Here is a 23,666-nt window from a genome sequence, read left to right as displayed (position 1 = left end):
ATTTGTTCTCTGGAACTAAATGCTGCACAACAAAGCAAGGTGCTTCACTGTAAACAAACCAGCGACCAGCAACTCGTGTTGGGTTTAAGAAATTAGTTAAAAGTCCTCAGGAGACAAATGGCCTTTTTTTGCACAGCTCGGAAGCACTGCGGATGGGAGGAGGAGATACAGGCAGGGATGCAAGTGGGGAAGAATGCAGAGATGCACGGAGAGGGTGAAGAAAAGGATTCACGTTGGGATGGCAGGCAGGGATGCACACAGAGGTGAAGGCAGGGATGCAAACAAGGATGCGTGCAGGGATGCATGCAGAAATGCACAGAGAGGTGAAGTAAGAGACGCGCAGAGGGATCGATGGAAGGATGCATGCCAGGATGTGAGCAGGGATGCACTCTGGGGTCGATACAGAAGGAAGAGATGCACGGAGAGATTCCCAGCAGGATGCACGCAGAGCTGCAAACGGGGATGCACGAAGGATGCATCCCACAAAAATCTGGGGGGTGGGGAGAGCAAAACAAATCAACCGCTCCCAAAGCACCGCGACCCCCTCCTCCCCCCCTCCCCCCAACACCGCGCAGCCGCCGCGCAGCAGCGCCCCCTACAGGCGGCCCCCGGCGGGGACTACAGCTCCCAGAGGGCCTTGCGGCGGCCGTCGGCAGCGCGCCTGCGCACTGCGCCCCCCAGCTCCAAGTTTGGAGCTGCGAGCTGCCAGCCCTGGCCCATCATGTAGGTGCAGCAGAGCCTTCCCCAGCACTGCAAGCAGGGGGGGAGGAAACCCCCCGCGCTGCAAGCTGCCCTGCAAAGTGTGCAATTGCACGGCCCCCCGCTGCAAGGAGAGCTGCTGCAGCGAGTCAGGAAAACTCCAGTTGCATGAAGATTGAGCGCTTGCAGTTTGCATCTTTGTTGCAAAACTAGCTCCAGAAGAGAGGCAAGGCAAAGTCTTTTGTGCTCCCCTCCCCCACCAAAGCAAAGGGGAAAATGTCTCAGTCGAGAGGTAAGGCTCCTACTTCTGTTCGTTGCAAATATGCAAGAAGCCGTGCATGCATTTTGCAGTGCATGCATGCATTTTTTCGGGATGCAATTGCATTTTGAAGTTTGAGGCTTTCAATGGCTCTCAGTTGCATTTCCTGTTTAGTATGTGCCTTTTTGCAGCCACACACACACTCACACACACAGTTCCTGTAAGGCAGGGCTCGCACTTCAGCTGTGCATTGACGTTATTTGAATTCTTCTGCGGGCATTACGGAGCCCTTTCTGCCTTTTGCACAGTCAGGACAGGGAGAGGGTGCGGAGGAGCAGATGCATTCGCTGCCGTGTGGTGTGCATGCAAAATGGGCACGGTGCAGGAGAACCGCAGCTGATTTGCAGCGCAAAATGAAATGAAACTTTTGCAGAACTCCGGGGACGAGATGAAAGGTGAAACTCGAGCGGAGTTACCAGGAATTAAATATATACCTATGTTTCCATGGGAAAGTATTGTTCTGGTGCCAGGGCTGAGATCATTTTTCCACCGATCTCCCCCCCCCCCATAAGATGTGTAACTTTTGCAGGGAGCAGTGCGTGCAGCGGGGCCGCGGGGTGCAGTGCTGCGATGGCTCCGGGGGGGCTGCGGGGGTATAGCAGAGCTTCTTGCACGGGGTGTGTGTGTGTGTGGGGGGCGGGGGGGGTTGGGATATTGCAGAAATGCGGAGGGAATGCAATAGTCCCTGCAGGGGGACTGCAATCGAGGCGCTGGGGGAGCTGCCGCTGTGGCCATTCATTGTGGAAATAATGCACATATGTCAGCGAGCTGCAGAGGCAGCTTTTGGAAGCGTGTGGATTTGCTGTTGAGATGGCATTTTGCAGCCTGGGGTGGTTGCAGCCCCCAGCCTGGAGCTGGGCTCGCTCCGGGTCTCTCTGTGCCACGTTCCTTTGGTGGTCCTTCCAGGGCTGGGGGACATGGCAGGAGGTGCTCGCGCCGCACAGTTTTCCTTTGTAAGAAAAATGTAAAGTTGTTGTATAATTTATTCCTAATTTGGGTTTGCTGCAGTCATCTTTTCCAAGCAGGCAGGGAATTGTAAAAGTTTCCAATAGGACAAGCCAAGGGAGTTTGATAGGGTGGAATTGAGCAGGATGGGACCCAGAGCTGCTTGCAGGGGGTCCCAGTGCGTGGCAGGGGGTGAGTGGGGGACGGCTGCATCCTGGGGGTCCCCAAAAAATGGGGCGAGGAAATGGGGTCGCTGACAACGGGGACCCACAGGGACGTCCCGCAGCCTCAGTTCCAGGAAAAAAGTGAGTGGGCAACCCACAGAGCATTGCCTCAGTGAATGGCATCGGTCTGTGCTCCGCTGCCTGTCTGTCTCATGCTCTGCGATGGGAGCACCGGTGCTGGAACCCCGTGTGCAAATCCTCTGTGTTCAGCCATTTGGATTTGCAGGATTTGAGCTCAGAGGTTTGCACCTCTCCTCGGGATGAATTAAACCACCCAGAGTCTGCATTTTGGAGCAGCTTTTGTGCATTGCACAGGAGGTTCCTCGTCAGCGCTCTGCAATACCACGCAGAGCTGCAGAAAGCTGCTGGGCTGCACAGCCCTCACCCGGCTTTGAACCTGCTCCAAAGTTGTTTGGCAGCAGTGGATGTTTCGGTGCTCCCTCTCAGGGTGGGAACTGAGGGGCTGCTCTGCCACGGGGCTCCTCCCTGCAAAGCATCTCTCCTGGCTCCGTGCAGGAGCGCTCTGCAGCCCCCATGCCTGTGCTGTGCAGGAGGGATCTGCTTTTCTACAGCCACGAGCTGCTGGAGGAGATAAACTCGGCCTGGAGCTCAGCAACAGCCCCTTCCTTCTGGCCCTTCACACAGCAGAGAGCAGCGATGCTTTAGGCATCATCCCTGTGTTACACAGCCACGTTACCCTCTGTGCTCCCCAACGTTTTGTGGTCAGCAAAACGCACCACCACTGCTGCGTTTCACCTCCTGCTCATTTCTACCTCCATTTTCCTCTTTCGAGCTGCAAAGTGGTGGTTGGGCTGAGGAAACTGCAGTTTGCTCCCACCTGTGGCACTGCTGGGACCCGGCCCGGAGCCCCAGTGGCTGCTGCCACCGATGGGATGTATTTCTGGAAGAAAAAACTATGCAGAAGGTCTCATTCATGACAAGCCCAGCACGGTTTGATGCTGCAAATCTGAACTCTGGTGCCAGTGGATACGTTTGGGAGTCTTCCAAATTCGTTGTGATGGGGAAGCCCACGTTGGAGAAGCACCTGCAAGCGTGCATCCAGAAATAAGAAAAGTTGTCATCAGAGCACTGACTACACTTGGTTGTCACGAGCTCCGCTTTGCCACGGAATACTGCCGTGCACCGATCTCATTCCCAATTCCCACAGTTTGTGGCTTCAAGTTCAACTTTCTGCTCTGCAGCTGCAAAGGGAACAGCAGTAGTGAGATCCACGGCTCACGTGACACTGCCAAGCACGTACCCTATGGACTTTGATCATGGGGAGCTCTATTTTTCCGCCTAGAAATTGCAACGGAACAAATGCAAATCCAAAATGGCAGACTTTTCTTCCTTTCCTTTTCCAAACAGAACGAGACAAGTGCTGTGGGTAGGCAGCAGGTCTTTGCTCGTAGCAGATTGACCCACGAGCACCGCGTTGTGCAATGCACAGTTGCCTCGTCAGCACCACCTCAGCGCTCCGTGCTGCCATGACACAGGCACTTGGCATGGGTGGAGCAGGGCCGGGTCTGGCTGCGGACCAACCCATTTCAGCTCAAGTTTTAGAGTATTTTATTAAAGAAGTTGCTGAATTGCTGTTCGACAGTTCAGGCTGCATTGACCCCGATGCGTGACTTGTTTATGCCGCTGTTTGTGTGCCTGTGTTAAGCAGTGTGCACGTGTGTATAAAGAAGCGTGGAAGTGCAGTGCATTGCTGGAGGAGTTAAGTAGCATGGGGTGAAGGACAGGCAGAAAGCAGTGTCTGCTGTCAGCCAAATGACCACACTGTGCAGCTGAGCATGGGGGAGCCGTGCACTCTGCACCTCCTGTGCCCCTGGCATTGCCCTGAGGATGGAGCTGCACCCACGTCCCAGCAGCAATGTGGCAGAAGGGCAGTGCTCCCCAGGGCTCAGCAGGGACAGGAAGCCATCAGCATAATAAAAAGCTTGATCTTTATGAGTAGTTACAGCAATGAAAGTGATATGTTGCAGGGGGAAAGGAGTAAAGGCATGGTGTATTTCTTTTTAGGTTCCTCACTGCCACACCAAGTGGTACTCATTTGTTTCCTTTGGTTATAAAAAACTGCCCTTCCTTTGGGGTGAATTCCCTCCCATGTCGCACACACAGAAGCTGCTAAGGTGAAACAAATGATACTCAATTAAAACTGTGAGAGCAATTTAGAGAGCTGAGACTCTTCATTCTTCCAAGAACGTCGGCATTAATGGAACACAATTAGCATGGAAGTCACAGAGCAGACTCGTCCATCACAAGCTGCGGTTGCAGATGGAGCAGATAACTAAGAAGTTGGTTTGGTTGGCTTGTTTGACCCCAAAGGCAGCCCTATGCCAGCAGGATGCACTGGGTGATGGTTTCGTTCTGGGGTCACTGGGGACTGGAGAAATCCTAGGGCTGCTCTGTGCATTTCAGCCATGGCCAGGGCTATAATTACGAAAGTTGTTTCATTAGCTGCGGAGTTGCTTAGCTCCCTTCCTCAGGGCCTGGCTGGGAATAGTTTAAGAGATTAGCATTATCAGCTAGAGCAATGTTAGCACTAAAGCAGATCTAGGATCCTGGAGCTGTGCCATGCCGGATATATTCTGCAGCAGCAGAGCAGGGAAGGCCGTTCATTACCAGCCCATACCCACTCACAGTGCAAAAAGGTTTTGACTTTTTTGCTTTTTGTCTTCCAAATCCATGCGATTTTGCACACTGACAAATACAAATGGAAAAGTGCACAGTAATCCTGGCTCAGTAAGAAGCCATTGGGAGGGGGAAGCCTGAGACACGCTTGTAGGGCTTTCTTCTGCCTCAAAGCCAAACCGAAAGCTCTCCTTCCTCCGAAGCAGGAAATCCCAAACACTTGGTTGACGTTTCAGGCAGTTCATCCCATCATTAAGGTCTCTGGGGTGCGAAAGCACTCATGAGTCATCTCAGTTTTGGAGATGTTGCAAACAGATGCTGCACATCCTCCACAAGGGCTGCAGGAAGCTGCTGGTGCATCCCAAGTGAGCAGTGCTGTGCTGAGCATCCCTCAGGGTTTGCACCCCATAATAGCCGAGTGCAGTGCGGGTGCTGCTCAGGCTGCTTTGCTGCCCCCAAACCATCAAGGGCCTTTGCACATTAGGCTGCTGCAAAAAGCTGAGTGCAGTGGAGCCCAAGGAGCGTTGTGCAAGCAGCTGGAGGGAGCAGCCTTTGCAGTTTGGTATTTGTAAGAGAGATTTCAGAGAAAGAATGCAATCTTTTTCCTCCCCTGTTCAAGCAGGGAAACTTCACTGAGCGGAGCTGATCCAGTTTCTTGCTGCTGCTGTTTTGTTAGCCTACTTAGCTTGCCATTTTCTCATCAAGGCTGGGCTCTCCTCGCCTGCACTGTGCAGATCAAGAATCGTTAGCAGAGCTGAAGCCCAACAAACATCCACTTTTACTGCACTCTGATGAAACCAGTGGAAAAAAACAGTAAAAGTCGCAGCTGAGATGCCAAAGATAAGGCAGCAATAGAAAATAAGTACAGGAGTCACCGCTTCTGTCTGCAGCAAGAGGCCTTTAAGAAGGCTGAGCAGGCAGAGATATCATAGCTGCTTTTGAAGGAGAATCTTCTGAACAAAAATATGTAATTGCACTCCTTAAAGCAGTGCTTATCAGCACACAGCTGCCTCAGAGCACTGTGTGTGGTGCAAGTCCCAGGCAGTGCGTTGCTGTGCTGCTGTGCCCCGTGGTGGGTCTGGTTTTGGCACTGCCCATTGCTGTGCTTGCAGCAGGGCCCATCTGACACTCAGCTGCTTTATGAAAATTACAGCTTCCCTCCATGCTGTCATTTCTCTTAAGCGTGTTTATTGCTTCTCCAGTAGTTCAAGGGCACATACAGAAAATGACTCAAAAAAAAAAAAAAAAAAAATCTTTTGTTACTCAGATAGCTCTAAAGTAATGGAGTTCCCCTCTGGCACAACCCTGCTTTGAGAGGAAAAAAAGAAGTTTTTCAACGTTTTTCAGCTGGCTTGCTCTGCTCCAGGAGCTCAGTCACCCAGCAGCCCCGTCCCACCGAGCTGTGCACCCCTGCCCTGAGCACTGCCCTGCAGAGGGTGCACGGGCTGAGGTCCCATGGAGCACTGTGCTGCCCTTGGCATGGGCTGCACGCTCCCCAGGCACTTTTCCAGTACTGGCAACTGGAAGCCATTTAGAGGCACACTTTCCAGCTTAGATTTCAACACAGCCCTTTCTTTCTAGTGCCGTTTTAATTGCTTACAATTAGGGTCTCCCATGCTGCAAAAATGGGAGAGAAAGCAAACCAAGTTTGTCTTTGCAAGGGCTGGAACTGATTTCGTTTTCCAAACTGTGGACTTTTTTAAGGGAAGTGCCAGCCCACGAGCTCAGCAGTTGTGCACGCACTGGTACGAGCCCGTATGTATGACATGATGTAGAATTACAGGATCATTAAGGTTGGAAAGGACCACTAAGATCACCAACCCCAGCCCACCCGTGCTGTGCCCACTGACCCCATCCCTCAGTGCCACATCTCTGTGGCTTTGGAACAGCTTTGGGGATGGTGATCCACCCACTCCCTGTGCATCCCGTGCCAGGGCATCACGACTCTTTGAGAGAAGAAATGTTTCCTAGAACCATCCTGAACCTCCCTGGTGCAACTTAAAGCCGTTAAGGGACACTGCAGTGGGTTTCCCATGAGCTGGGCCACCATGGAGCCTGAGCACAGCGATGCAGCCCCTACTGCACTCCTGATGGAGGACTCCTTCCCCCTGCTCAGAGCCGTTGATGCAGCAGCTGACTCCCAGGCGGACCTCAGCACTTAACTGTACTAATTAAATGTTTTCAGAAACCACAAGATTGACCTTCACTGCATGCCCACAGATTTTTCTCTTATTTAACAAGCGCAGGGTTGACGGAGTAACCTATTAAAGAAGAATGGCAGTGCTCTAGATGTTGTTTTTTTCCCAACCTGTTCCAGTGCATATTTTGCTTTTTAGCTGCGGGGCTAGGAACCGTAATCCCTTAATAACCTGCAGGAGAAGCCAGGCTGGAGATGAGGAATGCTCAGCACAAAGTTTGATAGACCAGTCAGCACCCCTCAGCCTGGAGCTCCCCAGGACCCTGTGCAAGAAACCACAGCAGCCAACATCCACCTGTAGGGACACTTACTTAATAGCTCCGCACAGCATAGGGCCATCCTTGGGAGATACCCTCTAGAGGAAAAAAAAACCATAAAGGCAATTAACACAGGCTGCTTTACCTTTCCCAAGGACAGCACTGGCATGCTTATTGCTCACACAGCTTCGAACCTCTCTGCAGAGGACTTGACTCGCTGCCAAAGGAGCAGTTTCACAAATAAAGGAAAGGAGCAGTGCAGTGTATGTGTGTGTCACAGGAGGACACAGCAGGATGGCAGCATCCCAGCTGCAGGCAGATCCCACACTGTCCGCGGCAGGTGTTGCTCTCAAAGGTTATTGGTAGTAAATCACTTTCTGGAGGTCAGAACAATTGCATTCACAGAGGTCCTTGCAGAAGGGGCATTGGGTTCACAGCAATGCCCGTGGCAGGGCAGGGAGCGTGCCTCCACCCAGTGCAGCTCCATTCACGTCACAGGCAGCTTCCCTTCAAGCCAACCCTGTGATTTATCATTTTTCCCCCTCTGAAAAACATTTGGTGCTTCCCCCGCAAGAAATTGGGAGCTCTGTGTCAGATAAGGGTCTGGAACAGCCTCCTGCAAGCAGGGAGCATTCCTCCTCTTCCCCCAGCCCAGTGCCGGTGTTCCCACCAATTACTTCACCTTGCAGCACACAGTTGAGGGCTGTCCTATGCCAACAAGCATCACCCTAGAAGCACCTCCTGCAGGATCTGTCCCCAGGATCCTACTTTACAAAGGCACTGCCACAGCTGATGCCAAGCAGCAATGAATGGGAGCAGATTCAGAGCAGCTGGGCTGGGAGGGGTCTGGAGATTTGTTTGCTTTCTCCACACAAGCAGAGCTGAACGTGATTTTTTTAATTCATATTCTGATCTTGAAACTCCTTATGCATGTGTTAAACTTGGAGCTCGTGAGCAGAGTCAGTGGTACTGGATGTGCCTGCAGCTGAGCACACACAGCAGAATTTACAGGGCTGGGGATGTACTTGGTCCTGGTTGCTAAGTGGGGCGGACATGTGGGATCTGTGCGATGATTTACACCATGCTGCTCTCCCTTGGTTCCTTTTTTCCTGTTTCTCTCCGTCCCTGTCAGAAAGCAGTGCTGTACCTGAGAGCACTTGTGCATATAACTGAACACGCAGTCACGAACCCAGCACAGGGAGTTCTAGGGAGGCTTTGATGGAAAGGCTCCTGATGGGAGTTCTGTGGTCACAGCTCCTGGCTTAGGCTGGGTGGAAAGGTGCAGCCTGGCAGGGTTTCATCCACGTGGGCCTAATGTGGGTAGAAAAGTCTGCTCACTTGTGTCAGGGACTCTTGGCGGGATGGGAAAAAGGTCAAGGAGTGCTGTCTTCTGCTGCAGTGCCGTGCCATCATGCATTTTGTTATGTTTTCCAAACTGAAATAATATTGCATGATAAAAACTTTGCTTTGCTTTATTAGAGGTGCAAGCATGTCCACGCTCCCGGCCGTGGCCTGGCAGAAGAGCTGCAAGTCCGTGCCCTCTGACCTCTGCCGAAATCCACCTGAATCTCAGGGCTTCCCTGGCAGCCTGAGCACTGCGCCCCATATTCTGCATCCCGTATCCTCCGTCCTTCATCCCATATTCTGCATCTGGGATCCTGCACCCCACATCACACGTCTTGCATCCTCCATCCCATATCCTACATCCTGCATCCCATATCCTGCACCTTGCATCCTGCACCTTCCATCCTGCATCTTTCCTACTCCAGCCTGCATCCCGCATCCTTCATCACGCAGCCTGCATCCTGCATCCCCTGTCCTGTATCCTGAACTCCCCGTGGTTGGGGGGCACTGCCTGTTTGCTGGGAGGCATTGCCAGCAGAGGGAGCATGAGTGAGCTCTGCCATCTGTGCTGTGCAGAGCTAAGTGTCATCTTTAATTGTTTTGCTACAAAATAAAGCAAGCGGGCTCACAGATGAGAAATAAATAGAAGGGTGTTCTTAACGGGGGAGAACAGAGTCGTGTTGGTCAAAATCTCAGTGGTGTTGTCAACAAACAGAACGGATCAACGAGCGTTTCTCTCTCTACTGTGCTTGGAACATGAATTGAGTGTTTTGTCCAAAGGTGGCTTTTCTCATGGATGGATTCTGAGCTCAGGTTTCCATGCAGTGAAGCAGCAGCAGGAGATGGCTCTGTGTGAATGTACAGTGTTTGCAGTATGCTGATGGAGTTCAACCCATCTCAGCAAAATGAACCTCTTGTGGCATGGGTTGGGGTGGCACCAGGGTTGGTGTCCCACGGACTGGGGAAAGCTGTTCCTATGGGGCTCAGTTGAGCAGAGAGGGAATTCTGTTTCTCTGTCGAGTTTTGCAGGGAGTGGGTATGTTAGTAAGAGCAGAAGTGTTTGAAGCTGGGCTGCGGTTGGGGGCTTTAAGGCAGATGTGCTCCCACTGTGGCTAAGGCAGTGTGTGTGCGTGTCCATGTGTCCACATGTCCCCGTGTCCCCACGTCCATGTGCCCACCCACGTGTGCCTCCTGGTGCTGCTGGCAGGTGCCCTTTGGCAGGGGGAGCAGAGAAATGAAGGTAGTGGCAAGGAGAGCGGCCGCATCCTCCCGCTCCTCCCGCACAAAAGCCCTTTTGTTCCGCGGGTGGATTCCAAGAGCTTTTCTCCAGTTTGGGTTCCAGCAAACTCCCACTGGAAGCAGACAGCCGACGTTTTGGAAACAAAGCATTGATTTCAGCAGTCCCTCCCCAAACCCCATGCGGGCTGCACGCTCCCGGCAGCTCCTTCCCTGGGTGGCAGTGCTGGGGGTTTCCTAATTGGAGTTAGCAGCAAAGCACACAGGCTCGGGATGGGGAGGCAGTGAAGGCGGAGGGGAAATATTGGTGTGATGTGGGGGCCCCGGGGAGATCCGTGCTGGGATTTCTCCCTGCTGCAGTCACATCCTTCCTGGAGCTCATTGCAGGAACCCTGGATGCCCACCCTGGTGTTGTGGCCACGAGTGATTTGTGGGATTTGGGGCATGTGGGACAGGAGCAGGCTGGAGTAGGTTTTCATTGTGTGTAGGCTGTATGTGCAGGCAAACTGTCCAATGTTGCTTTTATTATTATTCTTTTTTTGCATTTGGCGTGTTTTTACACAGTGTTTTTCTGCAGGCATCCCCATAACCGTTGCAGATGGGTTTGGAGGTATACTTGCACTGTGCTAAGGAGAATGGGACCGTGGACTCACGCAACGCAGGCAGCATCCCCCAGTGGCTGCTGGCATCCTCACCCATGGCTCTTCATGGGTGTGAGTCAGAGCCCAGGCGTGTTTGTGCCCTAACTCCTTATTGCAGCACACCTGAGCGCTCAGTGCACACAAACAAACATTGTGCAACACAGCCACGGCCGGGGTCAGGGGAGCTGGAACCAGAGCAGGCACATCCCTGCTCCCTGCCACCTCCCCTCTGTGTGGGATATCCCCAGGGGGGAGGTGCTGCACTGTGCTGGGGGGGATTGCTGCCAGCTGTGCCCAGCTGTGTGCCTCTCTGTGCTGGGACGTCGCTGCTGCTGTTTGCACCCAGCCATGCCCTTTGCCCCGGCCGTTGTATCTGGGTGGATGCACATGTGGGATGCCTTCGGCCAGAGTGTTGTAATAGGGTTTTTAATATGAAAGCCTCCCGTGCCCTTGCTGAAAGCCGTAGGCAATCAAAACTCTCCTATCTACCATCTCCCACTTGCGTTAGCACCTGAAGTGTGATGGACTTAGGGCTGTTTTGCATTGGATCTGTTTTGGCTGGGAAGTGAAACCCAAGGTCTTGTTTCAGTTTTGGTTGGTGGGGATCTGAGGAGGTGCAGAATCGGCTCAGTAGGACTGTGGGATCATTAAGGTTGGAAAAGAGCACTAAAATCTCCAAGTCCAACTCCACCCCACCCCCACTGTGCCCACTGACCACAGTTGCCTCAGTGCCACATCTCTGTGGTTCTGGAGCACCTCTGGGGCAGATCACCCCTCCTCTACCTGAGCAGCTGTGCTTTTGCCTCACTGCTTTTTTGGAGAGGAAATTGTTCCTAATATCCACCCTGAACCTCCCCTGGTGCAAATTGAGGCCATCACCTCTCATCCTACATCAGTGCAGGACTCGTGTCCAACCCTGGCTGCAGCATCTCTTCTACTCCACAGCTCTTGATGCCTCTGAAACACAGAGGTGCAGCCATATCAGAGGGCCCAACGACCTCTTGCAACCAAAATATACAGCCAGATTGTGAGAGATGGCAGCCCTCTGCTTTCTGTATTGACACAAATAAACACAGCAGCCTGCGGGCTGTTTGCAGGATGTGTTAAGACAAAAAATGGGCAGAGTACAAGAGCTGAGCCTGAATCAGGAAATTACCTTCCAAATTGAATTACGGAAATACAGAGCTTCTTGAAAGGCAGGCAAATGGGTCCTGATATTCGCACAGTTTGGTGTCACTGCTGTATGGCTCTGCACTGCAGGAGCACACAGATTAGCCTGCTGGAGCCCTGAGTGCAAAGCTTTCTGCGTCGCCTTCCTCACGTGTTTTGTTCTTGTGTCTCCTGCCTGACCCATCCCCTGCAGGAGGCTGAGCTCTCCCTGCAGCACACCCGGAGATCTTTGCATTGCGTTTGCACCTGAGCACAGCTGACACACAGCTGGAAACACAGCCCTCTTGCATCGGGACAGAGCAGAACGTGAGCTGCAGGGCGTTGCACAACCTTCTCACCGTGCACCTCCTTGCAAAAGCCCTGCTATTTTGGTTTGGGGCCTCTCCTGCAAAGGGTTGATTACAGGTTGCAGAGTTGAGTCATAGGAGTGAGCAGAGCCTTGCAGCAGTCCCAGTTTTTTAACAGTGTCAGCTGGGGCCATGGAATCATGGTGTGGGGCAGCAGGAGAGCCGGTGTGCTGCTCTGGTCAGTGGGAACTGTACTGGGATGCATGCAGCATCGTCTGCTTGCGGGCTTCCAGCTGCACAGCATTCCAGATGTCACCTAGACAGACAGGGACATGGGGTTTGCTGTCACCGTGTTGTTAAATGGGACTGATTGATGGATTGGTTTTGGAGAAAAGCAAGGGAGGAGTGGAGGGCTGAAGGTCAGAGGAAGTCAGGGCTGTGCCCTGGTCTCTGTGCCTGGCTCTGTGTTTCAGGCACATCCTGACTCCGGATCTTGCCACATCCATGACAATCACAAAAGCTCCCTCGCTTTTCCTGCTTCCTGTCCCCAAATGCAGTTTCTAAGGGGAAAAAAAAAAAAAAGGAAAAAAAAAAAGGAGACAGAGACAGAGAAGTGTGAGCTGCAGCACAGGTATAAAGTGCAAGTGCAGCTCAGGGACTGGAGATGGGATCCAGCAGCTGGGACCTCAGATCTGGGGTCTGGGCTTCAGGGTGTGAGATGCATGACCTGGGAGCTTGGATCCAGGAGCTGCAGTCTGGAACCTGGGATGTAGGATCTGGGATCCAGGAGCTTGGAGCTGCTGCATCCCCTTTCCCAGCAGCTCTGCATTGAGTTGTTAAGGAAACAGATTCCAAGCTGTCTGTTTCCAAGGAGTTGTTGCAAACAACACCAGGGAGGATGGGAATGAAGGAGACAGAGTTTTCATCCCAGCAGTACAGTGATGGAGGAGCAGCCACACGTGGCCAGGCTTGCTTATTGGCAAGGAGAGAGCACCTGAATTATATTCCAGGGAGGCACAAATAGAGCATAGCATGCACTTTAGCTCTTCCCTTGGCTTTTGGTTGAGCCTTTAAGAACCTGTTGCATACTAATTCCTTTAATGAGGAGTTGGAAGACAGATTTTCAGTCCCACTTCCATGGTGCTTGCATGGACACCACGTGGAGCTTTTTGTTTTCTCCAGAAACTAGGGCATGGCTGAAGCTGTGTGTCCACAAACTGGGGGTGGATTGGAGCTCAGCTGCTTGCCCTGCCCATGGCTCCTGGCTCTGAGCATCCTACAGCTCTGGAAGTGTGATGGGAGGAGATGGAAGTGATGGGAGGAGAGCTCCCCAGGAGGCTTCCATCAGCTCCAACCATTTTGTGTGCATTAACCTTCAGTAATTTGCAAGCAAAAAGAATAAAGCTATGAATTGATCTTTAGCAACTCAAAGCATTGGGTATTTTCACTGGAAGCCTGCAGAGCTGGGCATTTCCAGGACATGTGGGACCCAAAAAAATAACTCTCATTATTATATTTGGTTATTCAAGGGGTGTTTCAGCCTGAACAAGCCATGCAGCAAGCCTTGGCCGTGGGTGCTCGGTCTTGCGGAGCCCAGGAGATGCTGATTTGCCCTCATTGCATGGAAATGTACTGAGCATCACTATTCTGCCCTCACTTTGGGTGGGGTGTTGCTGGCAGAGCTGAGGACACACAGTAAGGGAAGGGCATCGTTTGGCTTTCAGGAATTCTGAGAAAGTCAGACAAAAACTCAGGAACTATAATGAGCTGCTTTTATCTCTTCAAAGGGGGCAGAAAGGGGCATTTGCCTCCTGTGAAATCTTACCAGCAAACTGTGCTAAAGAGCGTTATTTGGAAGGAAGTGCTGCTGCATGGCTATTGAACATGACTGTAATAATAAATTGTGGTGAAGACAGAACTGGTTAATATCCTTTGAAGGAAACAGGAGCTTTTTGTGGCAAGGAACCATTTACTTTGGATTCGATCATAACAAGTTTCTGACTGCAAAGAAAAGTCTGGAGACGGGGGAATGGGATTTTCCTTCAGAAGCGAAGGTTTGTTTTTTGCCACAGCATATGTGGGCAGCAAATTCCTCTGTCTTCCCCTTTATTCTTCCCTTGTACATTCCCTACCCCTCTGCCACGAAGCTTTGAAGTCTCATTTTTCAGTATTGATATTTAACACTGCTCTAATTGAACGGGGCCAGCCCCATTAATCTCGGCACTGCAGTGGGAAGAGGTTAACAAGCCGATTGGAAGCTGTATTTTTCTCCCCTCCCGGAGGAATTGGTTTAAGACCTTCACAGGGAAGTATTTAATGTGTTTTCATTAAGTCAGTTTTTCTTTTTCGTGCTGCAGTTTTGCCTCCGGACCTGGCTCCAGCAGCGATGCTGCAGTGGGGATGGAGGGAAGGGGTTGGAAACCAAAGGGTTTGAAGGTGGCCATGGCAGCATATCGTGTGGGTAACTGCTTGCAAAAGGAGGTGGGTGTTTGTGAAAGTCTCTGCATGGGAAGTTGCAAAGACTCTCAAATGAGCTCTCAAATGAGCATTAGCACGGAGGCTGTGAGGCCGGCGGGCTGCTGCTGGTTGTTTACATGGAAAACTCACAGCTTTTTGGATGCTGCAGAGCTGATGTGCAGTCACATTTGCACGTCAGACCATGGGCCTTCTGCACTCTATGCTTTGTGCGATGCCTCGCTGGGATCAGATCCCAGGGAGGTGCAATGATACCGTGCACTGATGCTGAGACACCTGCCCCGTGCCACCTGCTGCCCAGATCTGCCATCTCCTAGAGCTCCATTTCTCTGTTAGATGAGGTTGACCACTGGATTTAAACTTAGCATGAGGGACACAGGCCGATACACACACGTGGTGATTTTCTTCAGGAAGCAAAGCTAAAAATAATAATGATACCTAAAAGTGCTGTGAAAAATACCACTTTTTTCTAGCGGATGGAGCAGGTAACATCCAGTTTGGTGTGTGATTAAGCTGCCTCCACATTTTGAGCTCTGTACAGCAGCTCAGCAAGCTGCAGTTCCATCCAGCCTTGTCGTTCACTGCCGTTGTCTGCTGTGGCAAACTGGAGGATGTTATTTTGACAGCGAGATGCTTGTTTGGCAGTTGTTATTGAAAAGAGCTGATCTTGAGACTAACATTTCTTTAAAAAAAAAAAAAAAGCTCTCTGGGTACGAGTGCCTCAGACACGTGGGACGAAGCACTGCTTCCCTTCCTGGGGTCTCTTGCTGGGATTTCCCCATGTATTGCTCATTTGGGAGCAGGACTTGAACAGCTCAGACCACTTGCTTATGCCCTCCCTGATGTGCATATTGAAAGCAATCAGGGTTAGTTTCTTTTATTTTCCCCTCTCTTCCTTTGCAAACACACATGGAAAGAATAGTTTGGGCGTTGGGTGCTCTGTTCCCATCCCTGCTACTTACCCTCATAGTCCCCACATCTTTGCAGGGCATGTTCCTTGGGCAGGGCTTATTTCTTGGAGCCTCAGCTGAGCTCCCTGAAGCTTCTGGGAGCCAACAAGGTGGTCCCTGCTGCATGGTTAGGATGGCTAATGCTTCTTGGTCAGGGTGGCTAATGCTTCCCTTCAAGGTGACTAACATTTCGTGGTTAGGTTGGCTAACATTTCATGGTCAGGATGGCTGATGGTTTATGGCCAAGATGGCAAACTCTTCATGGCCAAGATGGCCAGTGCTTCATTTCAGGATGGCTAAAATTGGAGTCCTCCCACAGCAGTTCCCGCTCGCAGTCCTCCCTAACACAGTCCTGACCCACATGTTCTGTGTGCTGCTGCCATTGCTTTCTTCTGTCTTGAAAATAAAACCCCAAAGAACGTTAAGCTGTCTGCGTCTTGGCAACTCGAACACACGAACAGATTGTACTTCAAAAAAATGGCAAAGTTTCAAAATATTGTATTCTGTGAAGAAGAGACAAGGAAAATAAACTCCCCAAAGTGCAGATTTTATTTCACCAGAAGGCGGAGGGCTTTTAATATTTATTTGGCTTTGGCATCTTGCTACTTAGTTCTGCTGAAACCACTTGTGAACCATGGTAGGATCGAGTGCTGCACAGTCTATCCTGGTTCATCTTTGAATTAGGGTAATGTCCACTCAGTTCATTTATACTCTCCTGGGGCCACCTGAGAGCAGGCTCCTGAGGCTGCAGCACCTGAGGCTGTGCAAGCAAATCCATCAAGGGAAAAAAAAAAAAGTAAGAAAAACAAAGCAAACATATACTTGCTTCCCTTTTCATTTTGGTGGCTGTGCACACGTCACTGCAGCAGTGTGGATGGATGGGTGGTCGATGGGTGCAGAGGTAACAGTGTGCCAAGAGATGGCTGCTGAGCGTTTGTACAAGTTCTGCCTCTGTGAGCAGTTTGGTGCATTTCTGTGTTGTTCCCATGTGAGGATGAAAATACTGCTTTCCTAATGCGTGTGATTGTCTTGTTTGCTTAAACCCAGAGAGGATGCGGGCAGGTTTTGGAGGCAGAGTTGGGACGGGAGAATGAGAAACAGCCAAGAAACAGGGGTTGTTTGCTTGCACTGCAAGCCCTGTGTTTGTGAGATTCCTTTTTTAGCTAAAACACGACAACATCAAGAGCACTGCTATGGATTTAGCATCCTGTTGGATACCATGTGCGTAGCTCGAGTGAGAAATAGGACCTGGAGCATCTGGCACAGCGGGGTCGGTGTGCTCTGTTGTGCCTCCTGTGTGCAGCTAGGAAATTGAGAAGTAAAAGGATCAAAGAACAGCTCCGTGAGCTGTAGAAATTCCTGCACTTGTTTTCACAGTTATTTGTACTTCCTTACAGAGCAGCTCTTACTTCTTGGAAAAATGGAGAGCTGTTGCTCATGTTTTGAAGTGACCTTGCTTCTCTTTTTTTGACTTTTCTGTGTTGGACTGGGAGCTCCCTGCAGTGCCTGTTGGTTTTGTTGTTGTTGTTGTTGGTTGGTTGGTTGGTTTTTGCTTTGTAAGTTTGCAGCTCTGCAGATTTCTAGCAACAATAGCAAGTGTGCACGGCGGTTTCCCATGAATGCTTTTCCCACGAGGTGTCAGCTGGGCTGCAGCAGCCTGTCCCATCCTGGAATTGCTCTTTGCCAAGCAGAGCGAGCGTGGTCTTGTCTTTTGGAGCAAACAAACAAACAGCAACCACCAAGAAGTTGGCAGTCTGCATTGACTAATTGCTTCAAAAAGGTCATTTTCAGAGCTGGGTGCTTGCACTTTGATCTAGCACCCCTCCAGCACTGGGATGCACAGACTTCTATTGACTTGGGCATGTGTCAAGGGGAAAAACAAACTCAAACATGAAGGAGAGTGTTGGGAGTGAAGGGTAAAGCTCATGCTTAAAACAAAGAGTAATTGATATAAATTGTTAGGTTGAAGATGTTTGATGCCCAAATTAGATGCCTGTGCCTTTTTTGGGGGGACCAGGGGTTTTCTTACACGCCCAAACAGCCAGATGTTTACCTTGGGATTTTGGTGACATGACTTATGTTTTCAGGTCTTTCTATCCATGAATTCAGAACCCGGTGCTGAAGTGAGGCTGTATATGTTTAGTCATAAAAAGCTTCTTGTGTTGCTCTGTCTGCCTGGCTCTCGTGTCTGCTTGCTGGACCCTCTTTCCAGCAGAGGCTGCATTTGAACTGCTTCAGAGCTTGAGCTGCATCCAGCTCAGAACAGCTTGGCCGGTCAGCACGAACAGAAACAAATGGTTTTGAAGTCTGCAAACTTCATTCTGCTGTGTTTTTGCTGGGTTTGCACAACTTTAATGACCAAGAGGTGTAACATCAGATTGAGCAGTCAGAATCTAGCCCTGGACTTTCAGATTCCATTTGAAAAAGATTTTTAATCCTGCCGGCATTCACAGTAATGTATCTGGAATGCTTTAAAATCTGTCTAAGAAATGTTTGAAGGGATTCTACATGGGTAGGGCCGTCAGAGGAGAAATACCTTTCTTTTTGCATTTCACATGGGCTGCCTTTGCCAGAGCTCTTGCCCGTGTGCTGTACCAAGTTGGCAGCCAGACCGTGCAGGTCTAAATGAAGCGTTGCTGAACAAAGGCACTTTATGTTTTGAACTCTGTGCCCTGAGTCTACACCACCAGCCTGGCCTGGCATTTATGTTAAATAAGGTCAACAAATATAGACAAGCTGTATTTCGCAAATTAACCACCACCCTCCTCCCACAAAAAAAAAAAAAAAAAGCCTTTCTTTAATTCTGCCTTCCTTTCTTGTTTCGCAGGCAAGAAGAGAAACCCTGGGCTGAAAATTCCTAAAGAAGCATTTGAGCAACCACAGACAAGCTCCACGTAAGTCTCCAAAGAGTAACGGGGGAATAAAAAGCAAACCACAGGCCCCGGCTGCCTTCTGGCATTTGCTGGAGTGCTGCTGGGGCTCATCCAGGCAGGTCTGGGTACTGAGACCCTGCCTGAGGATGGAGCCCACGTTCATTGTGGCACCAGTAGAGAAGATTTTAATTAGCAGCCCTTGTGTTTTTGGTGTAGCCCCATAGCTGCGGTGGTCTGCATCACATTTGCTGCTTCGTGGTGTGCCCAGGGAAAGGAAAATATTGTGGCACTTCTTCCACCCAGATTGAGTAATTTGGTCAAGGCACGGAACCACGTCCTACCAATATATACCCAACATTGTGTTTTTATGGCAACTTTTCCAACTCCAGCCTACCTGGCTTTCTTGAATCCTTGATGACTGACTTCCATCATCCCATTACCTCGTACTGGTGATCAGAGCTCCATCCCTCTTTCCCTAAGGCTGCCCCTGGGCATTTTGGTGCAGTAGCCATTGAATGCACACCATGAGAAAGTTGAGATGCCAATTTTTGTGTTCAGTGGGGTGGGTCAGCTCAGCTCCCATGCTGTGTCCATGGCATTGGTAATGTTTTTAGCAAAGGCAGTCAGTTCTGCATGCTGGAAGGAAGGCGCTCCCTGAGAGCCTCATCTCTGACAGCACAGAGCTGGCAGCTTCCCTTCCCCGGGAGAAGGTGAAGGATGTGGTGAGAAGCTGAGCCCTCCCCATCTTGTCTTTGCTATTTCTGGAAAGGATTAATGGAAACCAGCTTTTGCTTTTGACCTTTATGCCCACTTAGTCCATATTTCATACAGGCTGACAGAGATGTGGTGCTTGTCACCTCACTTGCCTTTCCTAGGACCAGGCTGCAATCCCAGCTTGCTGGGGGAGCACATCGCTGGGTTCCCACATGGGGTATAGGTGTGAGGAATGCCAGCTCCAGTAGCTGCATTCCTGACCCCTTTTTGAGGTGACTTTGTGGATCTTGGTTGTATCTATCGATCCAGCAAACCTAAGAGACCCACTAGGTGCAAGGGCTGCTGGTTTGCTGCGCGAAGAGAATGGCCCTGGAGGTTGTAAATACTTGTTGAGGGAAAATAGGCCCTTCAAGGACCATTTCACATCTTTTTTCTCTTCTGCAGGCCACCCAGGGATCTAGACTCCAAAGCCTGCATCTCTATTGGCGAGGAGGTAAGTGTGGGGGTTAGGGTGAGGAGGAGACCTTTGGGGCCAGGTGATCATCCAGTTCCAGGCAGGCTGCTGCTGGGATTGCTTCCTGCTTAACTGCAGCCAAAGAAGGGCAGGTTGGCACACACCAGCTATTTAAATGTGTGGCCCTGGGGCAGCTGCAGAAAGCCCTGCTGGTGGTCCTTGCTACTGACCGTGTGCTCACCCATCACTCCTGGGGCTCATCTGTGTTTTCCACCTTGGAAATTCCTGCCTTGACCTCAGTAAGGTGCAGCTAATCCCCTGGAAACATCCATTACAATCCAAGGCACTGCTAGCAGCAGATTTTACTCTCCTTTGCATTTGCTTTGCTGATTTAAAGGCTTCATCCAAAGTATTTCCCTTCGCTAATACTAGAGGCCTTCTCCTCAGGAGTCCTAACTCAGGGTAGATCTTCTTGTCCTGGAAGCGAATCCTTCTAACAGCATGGAAACCCATCCACCTGATGCTATAAAAACATGGCAGGAAAAAAAACCCAACAAAACCAAGGACAGCTATTTTGATAGGAGAAAATGGCACAGGAGCATTCAGCCAAACAGTTTAAAGCTGGGCAATAAATTTATTAGGTGCAAAAGATAGGGCTCAGTGTCAGCGAGTTAATTTATGAAGTGAAATACTAATGCAGCGGTGTGTTATGTCGTCTATCTTTGGATGCTTTTCTTTCTTTTTGGATCTGGTATTTTCCCTGGCACGGGGAGGAGGTGGGAGGTGGAAAAGAGTGTGAGATGCCTCTGGAGCACAGCAGTGCAGCCCGAGGCAGAGCACTGCTGCTGCTGGAGCTCCAGGAAAATCGCTGCTCCCTGCAGTCCCGGGGAAGGGGAGCATCCATCCAAGCACTCTCTGTGCATGGAGGGGGAGAAGCACTCTTCTAACATGCAACGCTTGGGCTTTCTTACTGATACAGATGCGTGGCTGTCTCAGAGAGACCGATGTGCCATGGCTTGAATTTCCCACGAAACCATCACTTACTTATCCAGTCAGTTCCTTTAGGATGTGCTCCCCTCTTCCTACACTCACCCTGATCCCTGGAGAAAGCCACTTTCCCCTTCTCCCTTTAAGCTTCCCTGCTAATTTTAAGAGCTCGGAGCACGTCAAAGTGCTTTCCTGGAGAGGGTCCCGTGGAACAGTAGCAGCAGTGTCAGGCAGTCAGCGATGCTTAAATCATGCAGAAATGTTGAGGAGGGCTCCTTGTGCAGGGGATGGAGCCTGAGCACAGTAAAGCAGTGTATGGGCCCGTGCCGGCACGGGTCGGGCTGCAGGATTTTTCTGCTGCGCAGGCAAAAAGTGGTGTGGGATTATGTGCTGTGAATCAGTTCATTATAACCCGCTTCTTTCTGTAGGATGATTGACTGATGTGGCGGTGCGTTCAGCAAACAGAATGGCTGGTTTTGGTAGCGGGAGTGTATTTTAAAGATCCAAAAATAATAATAAGCAAAAAAAAAAAAAAGAAGAAATAGTGCTGCTGCACAATGCCGCGGCAGAAAGGAGAAGGGCAGGTTAAAATGCAAGGCCCCAAACAAAGTCATCCTTTGTGTAAGGCCAGCAGGAGGAGACCTCCAAGCCTAGACAAAATAAATCCTTTGTGGTTTGCAGTCGGGGCGCACTCGGCCAGCGTTTGGGCCATCTGCAGGTTTGAAGAAATAAGCCTTGAAGTGAGTGGGAGATACTTCAGTGATTGTTTGAGGGAGGAGGAGGATGGAGGAAAGAAAAAAAAAATAGGAAAACCTATGGTGATTCCTAGGGGAGAGGCTGCCATGGGGTTTTTCATCTCATATCCTAAGGGATGGGGAGTCTGCAGGTGAGGGGTGGGAGGATACAGGTGGCGTCCCACCAAGGAGTGCTCCTTCCTGCTTCCACCCTGCTAATTACTGTGAAGTAATCTCCCATACAGATGCTGGGGGCCGTGGTTTTGTTCGTAGCCTCACGGAGCAGATGGGGAGGGGATACCCAATTGAGATGAATTCACATGCTCAGGGTTAGGTTGTAGGGCAGTGATGCTCCTTGCAGCCTCCTTCTTGCTGATGGCTTTCTCCCTGCAGAACTTTGAGGTGAAAGCTGATGACCTGGAGCCCATCTCCGAGCTGGGGCGAGGTGCGTACGGGGTGGTGGAGAAGATGCGGCACATGCCTAGCGGGCAGATCATGGCAGTGAAGGTAGAGTGAGCCTCGGTGCTTTCTGTGTGTGTTACGTGTGGACACGGCCGCGCTTTCACCCTGCACATTTCTAATCCCACTTGTTTTGATGCATGCCTGACTGGGATCGACTTCTTTGCAATTGGGATCTTCTTTCTTCTCAGGGGTAAAGAGTGCTGATTCGTGTATTTGGTAGATCCGGGCCCCATTTAACCCAAAAATGGGTGTGGTGAAGAAGAACGATGTGCAATAGAGTCCCAACATCTGTGTAGCAACATGTCTGTTTTGTCTAGGATTTTAGAAGCAATTTGCCATCACTTCTTTAAAATATGCATGTATTTTTTCTAGCATGAAAATACCCTTGCACTTATAAAGAAGCCTGTACTGTAAATTCAGTTGCATAAGATCATTTTCTTCAACTGGTACTGTTTTAGTTTCTTTGGAACAGGGAATTTTATTTGGCTTTTTTTTCCACATTTTGTCTGCTGCAGTGGGGTCTTGGTTCACAACAGGTTTGTTGATGCAATTGTGAAAAGTTTTCATAACAGCAGCTTTGACTCATAAGCTTGCAGCTTAAGGAAATAGTCATGGGAAAATTTGTACCTTGGGAAAGGCCAATTTTTACAGGACTGAATTCTAGCTTAAATTTCCTTTCAGAATAAGAAAAATACAAAAAAAAAAAAAAAACCCACCAAAAAAACGAAAGATGCAGAACTGGAAGCTATGAGCAAACTGAAAGGAAATTCTTAGCTCCTCTGGAGCAACTAGACCTTGCTGTTGATGCTGGGATGTGTCTCAGGGCCTCCATGCTCTGTGTTTCCTTTTCCTGTTCACCAAACTGCAAAAGTCCTCTTTGAGAATAATGGAAGAAGTAACAAAGGTATGGCAGGGACATTCAGGCTGTTACATCTGCAGCACTAGATAGAATCATAGAATCTTAGAATATAGAGTTATTAAGGTAGGAAAAGACAACTAAGATCTTCTAGTTCAACCATCAACCCATAACAACAGTGTCAAGTTTAATTCCATCGGTACTGATCTTGAATGGCTTTGTCCAAGAAACCTAAATGCACATGTGATATGTGTTGAGCCCCATTTGTAGTGCTTCCCTGCTGAGGGGGCTGCAGGTGTTCCACATAGATGACATCTCTTCCCTGGTAGACTGGGAAGTGCCCACTTCCCAAAGCCCTGAGGAGTGCATGGTTGCAGGCTCTGGGAGTGGAGCTGTCTTCTCCCAAAGTCTGCTGATGCAGTAGGTGTACACTGCAGTTCCAAAAGCCACAGCTTTCTGCCAGCCTAGAATTTGATTTCCTGTTCTCTCTCAAATCACAGTGTCTTTCGGTTGTTGTAAAAAAGGGTGACATCTGTTGGGAAGAGCAAAACCACCTGCATTTGGGGCTGAGGTGAGGAGACCTTTTCATCCAGTGTTGCCTTCTGTGGCACTTGGGTGGCTGTGTTTGGGATGTGCCAGTGACAAAGTGAGGTGTGACAAAGGATGAAGACGTGATATCAAGGCACGGTGACCAGCCTGGGCACTATCCACTGCAGCAGCATGGTGCAGAGGTGCTGCCAGCCAATGCTAAACTGTTTTGTGTTCCAGCGCATCCGAGCCACGGTGAACAGCCAAGAGCAGAAAAGGTTATTGATGGATTTGGATATCTCCATGAGGACAGTAGATTGCCCCTTCACCGTCACTTTCTATGGGGCACTTTTCCGAGAGGTATGGCACCCTGCACACTGACCGTGCTGGATCCCCTTCCAGGCTCTGAATTGCCTGGGCTTGCTCCAAATGCAGGGGTTTAAACTAGATATGAGGCATGGTAGAATTGGAATTTGCTCAACCTTGAGCTGAGGGTCTGTCATTTATAGTTATTTCTTGGTGAGTAAGGAGAGGCTTAGTATTGGGTTTGTGTGGTGGGGATGCCCAGGTGCCAAGGATGCTGATCTACAGCCTGGTCTGTTAATGTTGATTTTGTCCTGACTTGCAATGAGAAAGCCACATGGAGGAAAAATGTGGAAAGCTCTGAAGTGCAAGAT

General features: G+C 50.2%; 1 protein-coding gene across 1 annotated transcript in view; it reads left to right on the top strand.

The window, feature by feature from the left end:
• Positions 1-717: 717 nt before the first annotated feature.
• MAP2K6 (mitogen-activated protein kinase kinase 6) overlaps positions 718-23,666 on the top strand; it is a 34,219-nt gene continuing 11,270 nt past the window's right edge. Inside the window, exons 1-5 of the mRNA XM_065735397.1 lie at positions 718-991; positions 18,209-18,275; positions 19,413-19,461; positions 21,537-21,650; positions 23,230-23,349. Of these exons, the coding sequence (XP_065591469.1) occupies positions 976-991; positions 18,209-18,275; positions 19,413-19,461; positions 21,537-21,650; positions 23,230-23,349 (366 nt within the window). The 5' untranslated portion in view covers positions 718-975. The remainder of the gene's footprint in view (positions 992-18,208; positions 18,276-19,412; positions 19,462-21,536; positions 21,651-23,229; positions 23,350-23,666) is intronic.

Source organism: Cyrtonyx montezumae, unplaced genomic scaffold (genome assembly GCF_038088225.1).
Source record: "Cyrtonyx montezumae isolate F1298 unplaced genomic scaffold, pur_monq_1.0 scaffold_19, whole genome shotgun sequence".
Classification (NCBI taxonomy): domain Eukaryota; kingdom Metazoa; phylum Chordata; class Aves; order Galliformes; family Odontophoridae; genus Cyrtonyx; species Cyrtonyx montezumae.
Note: the sequence above shows the minus strand (reverse complement) of the source record. Positions and strands in the feature narration are given on the sequence as shown.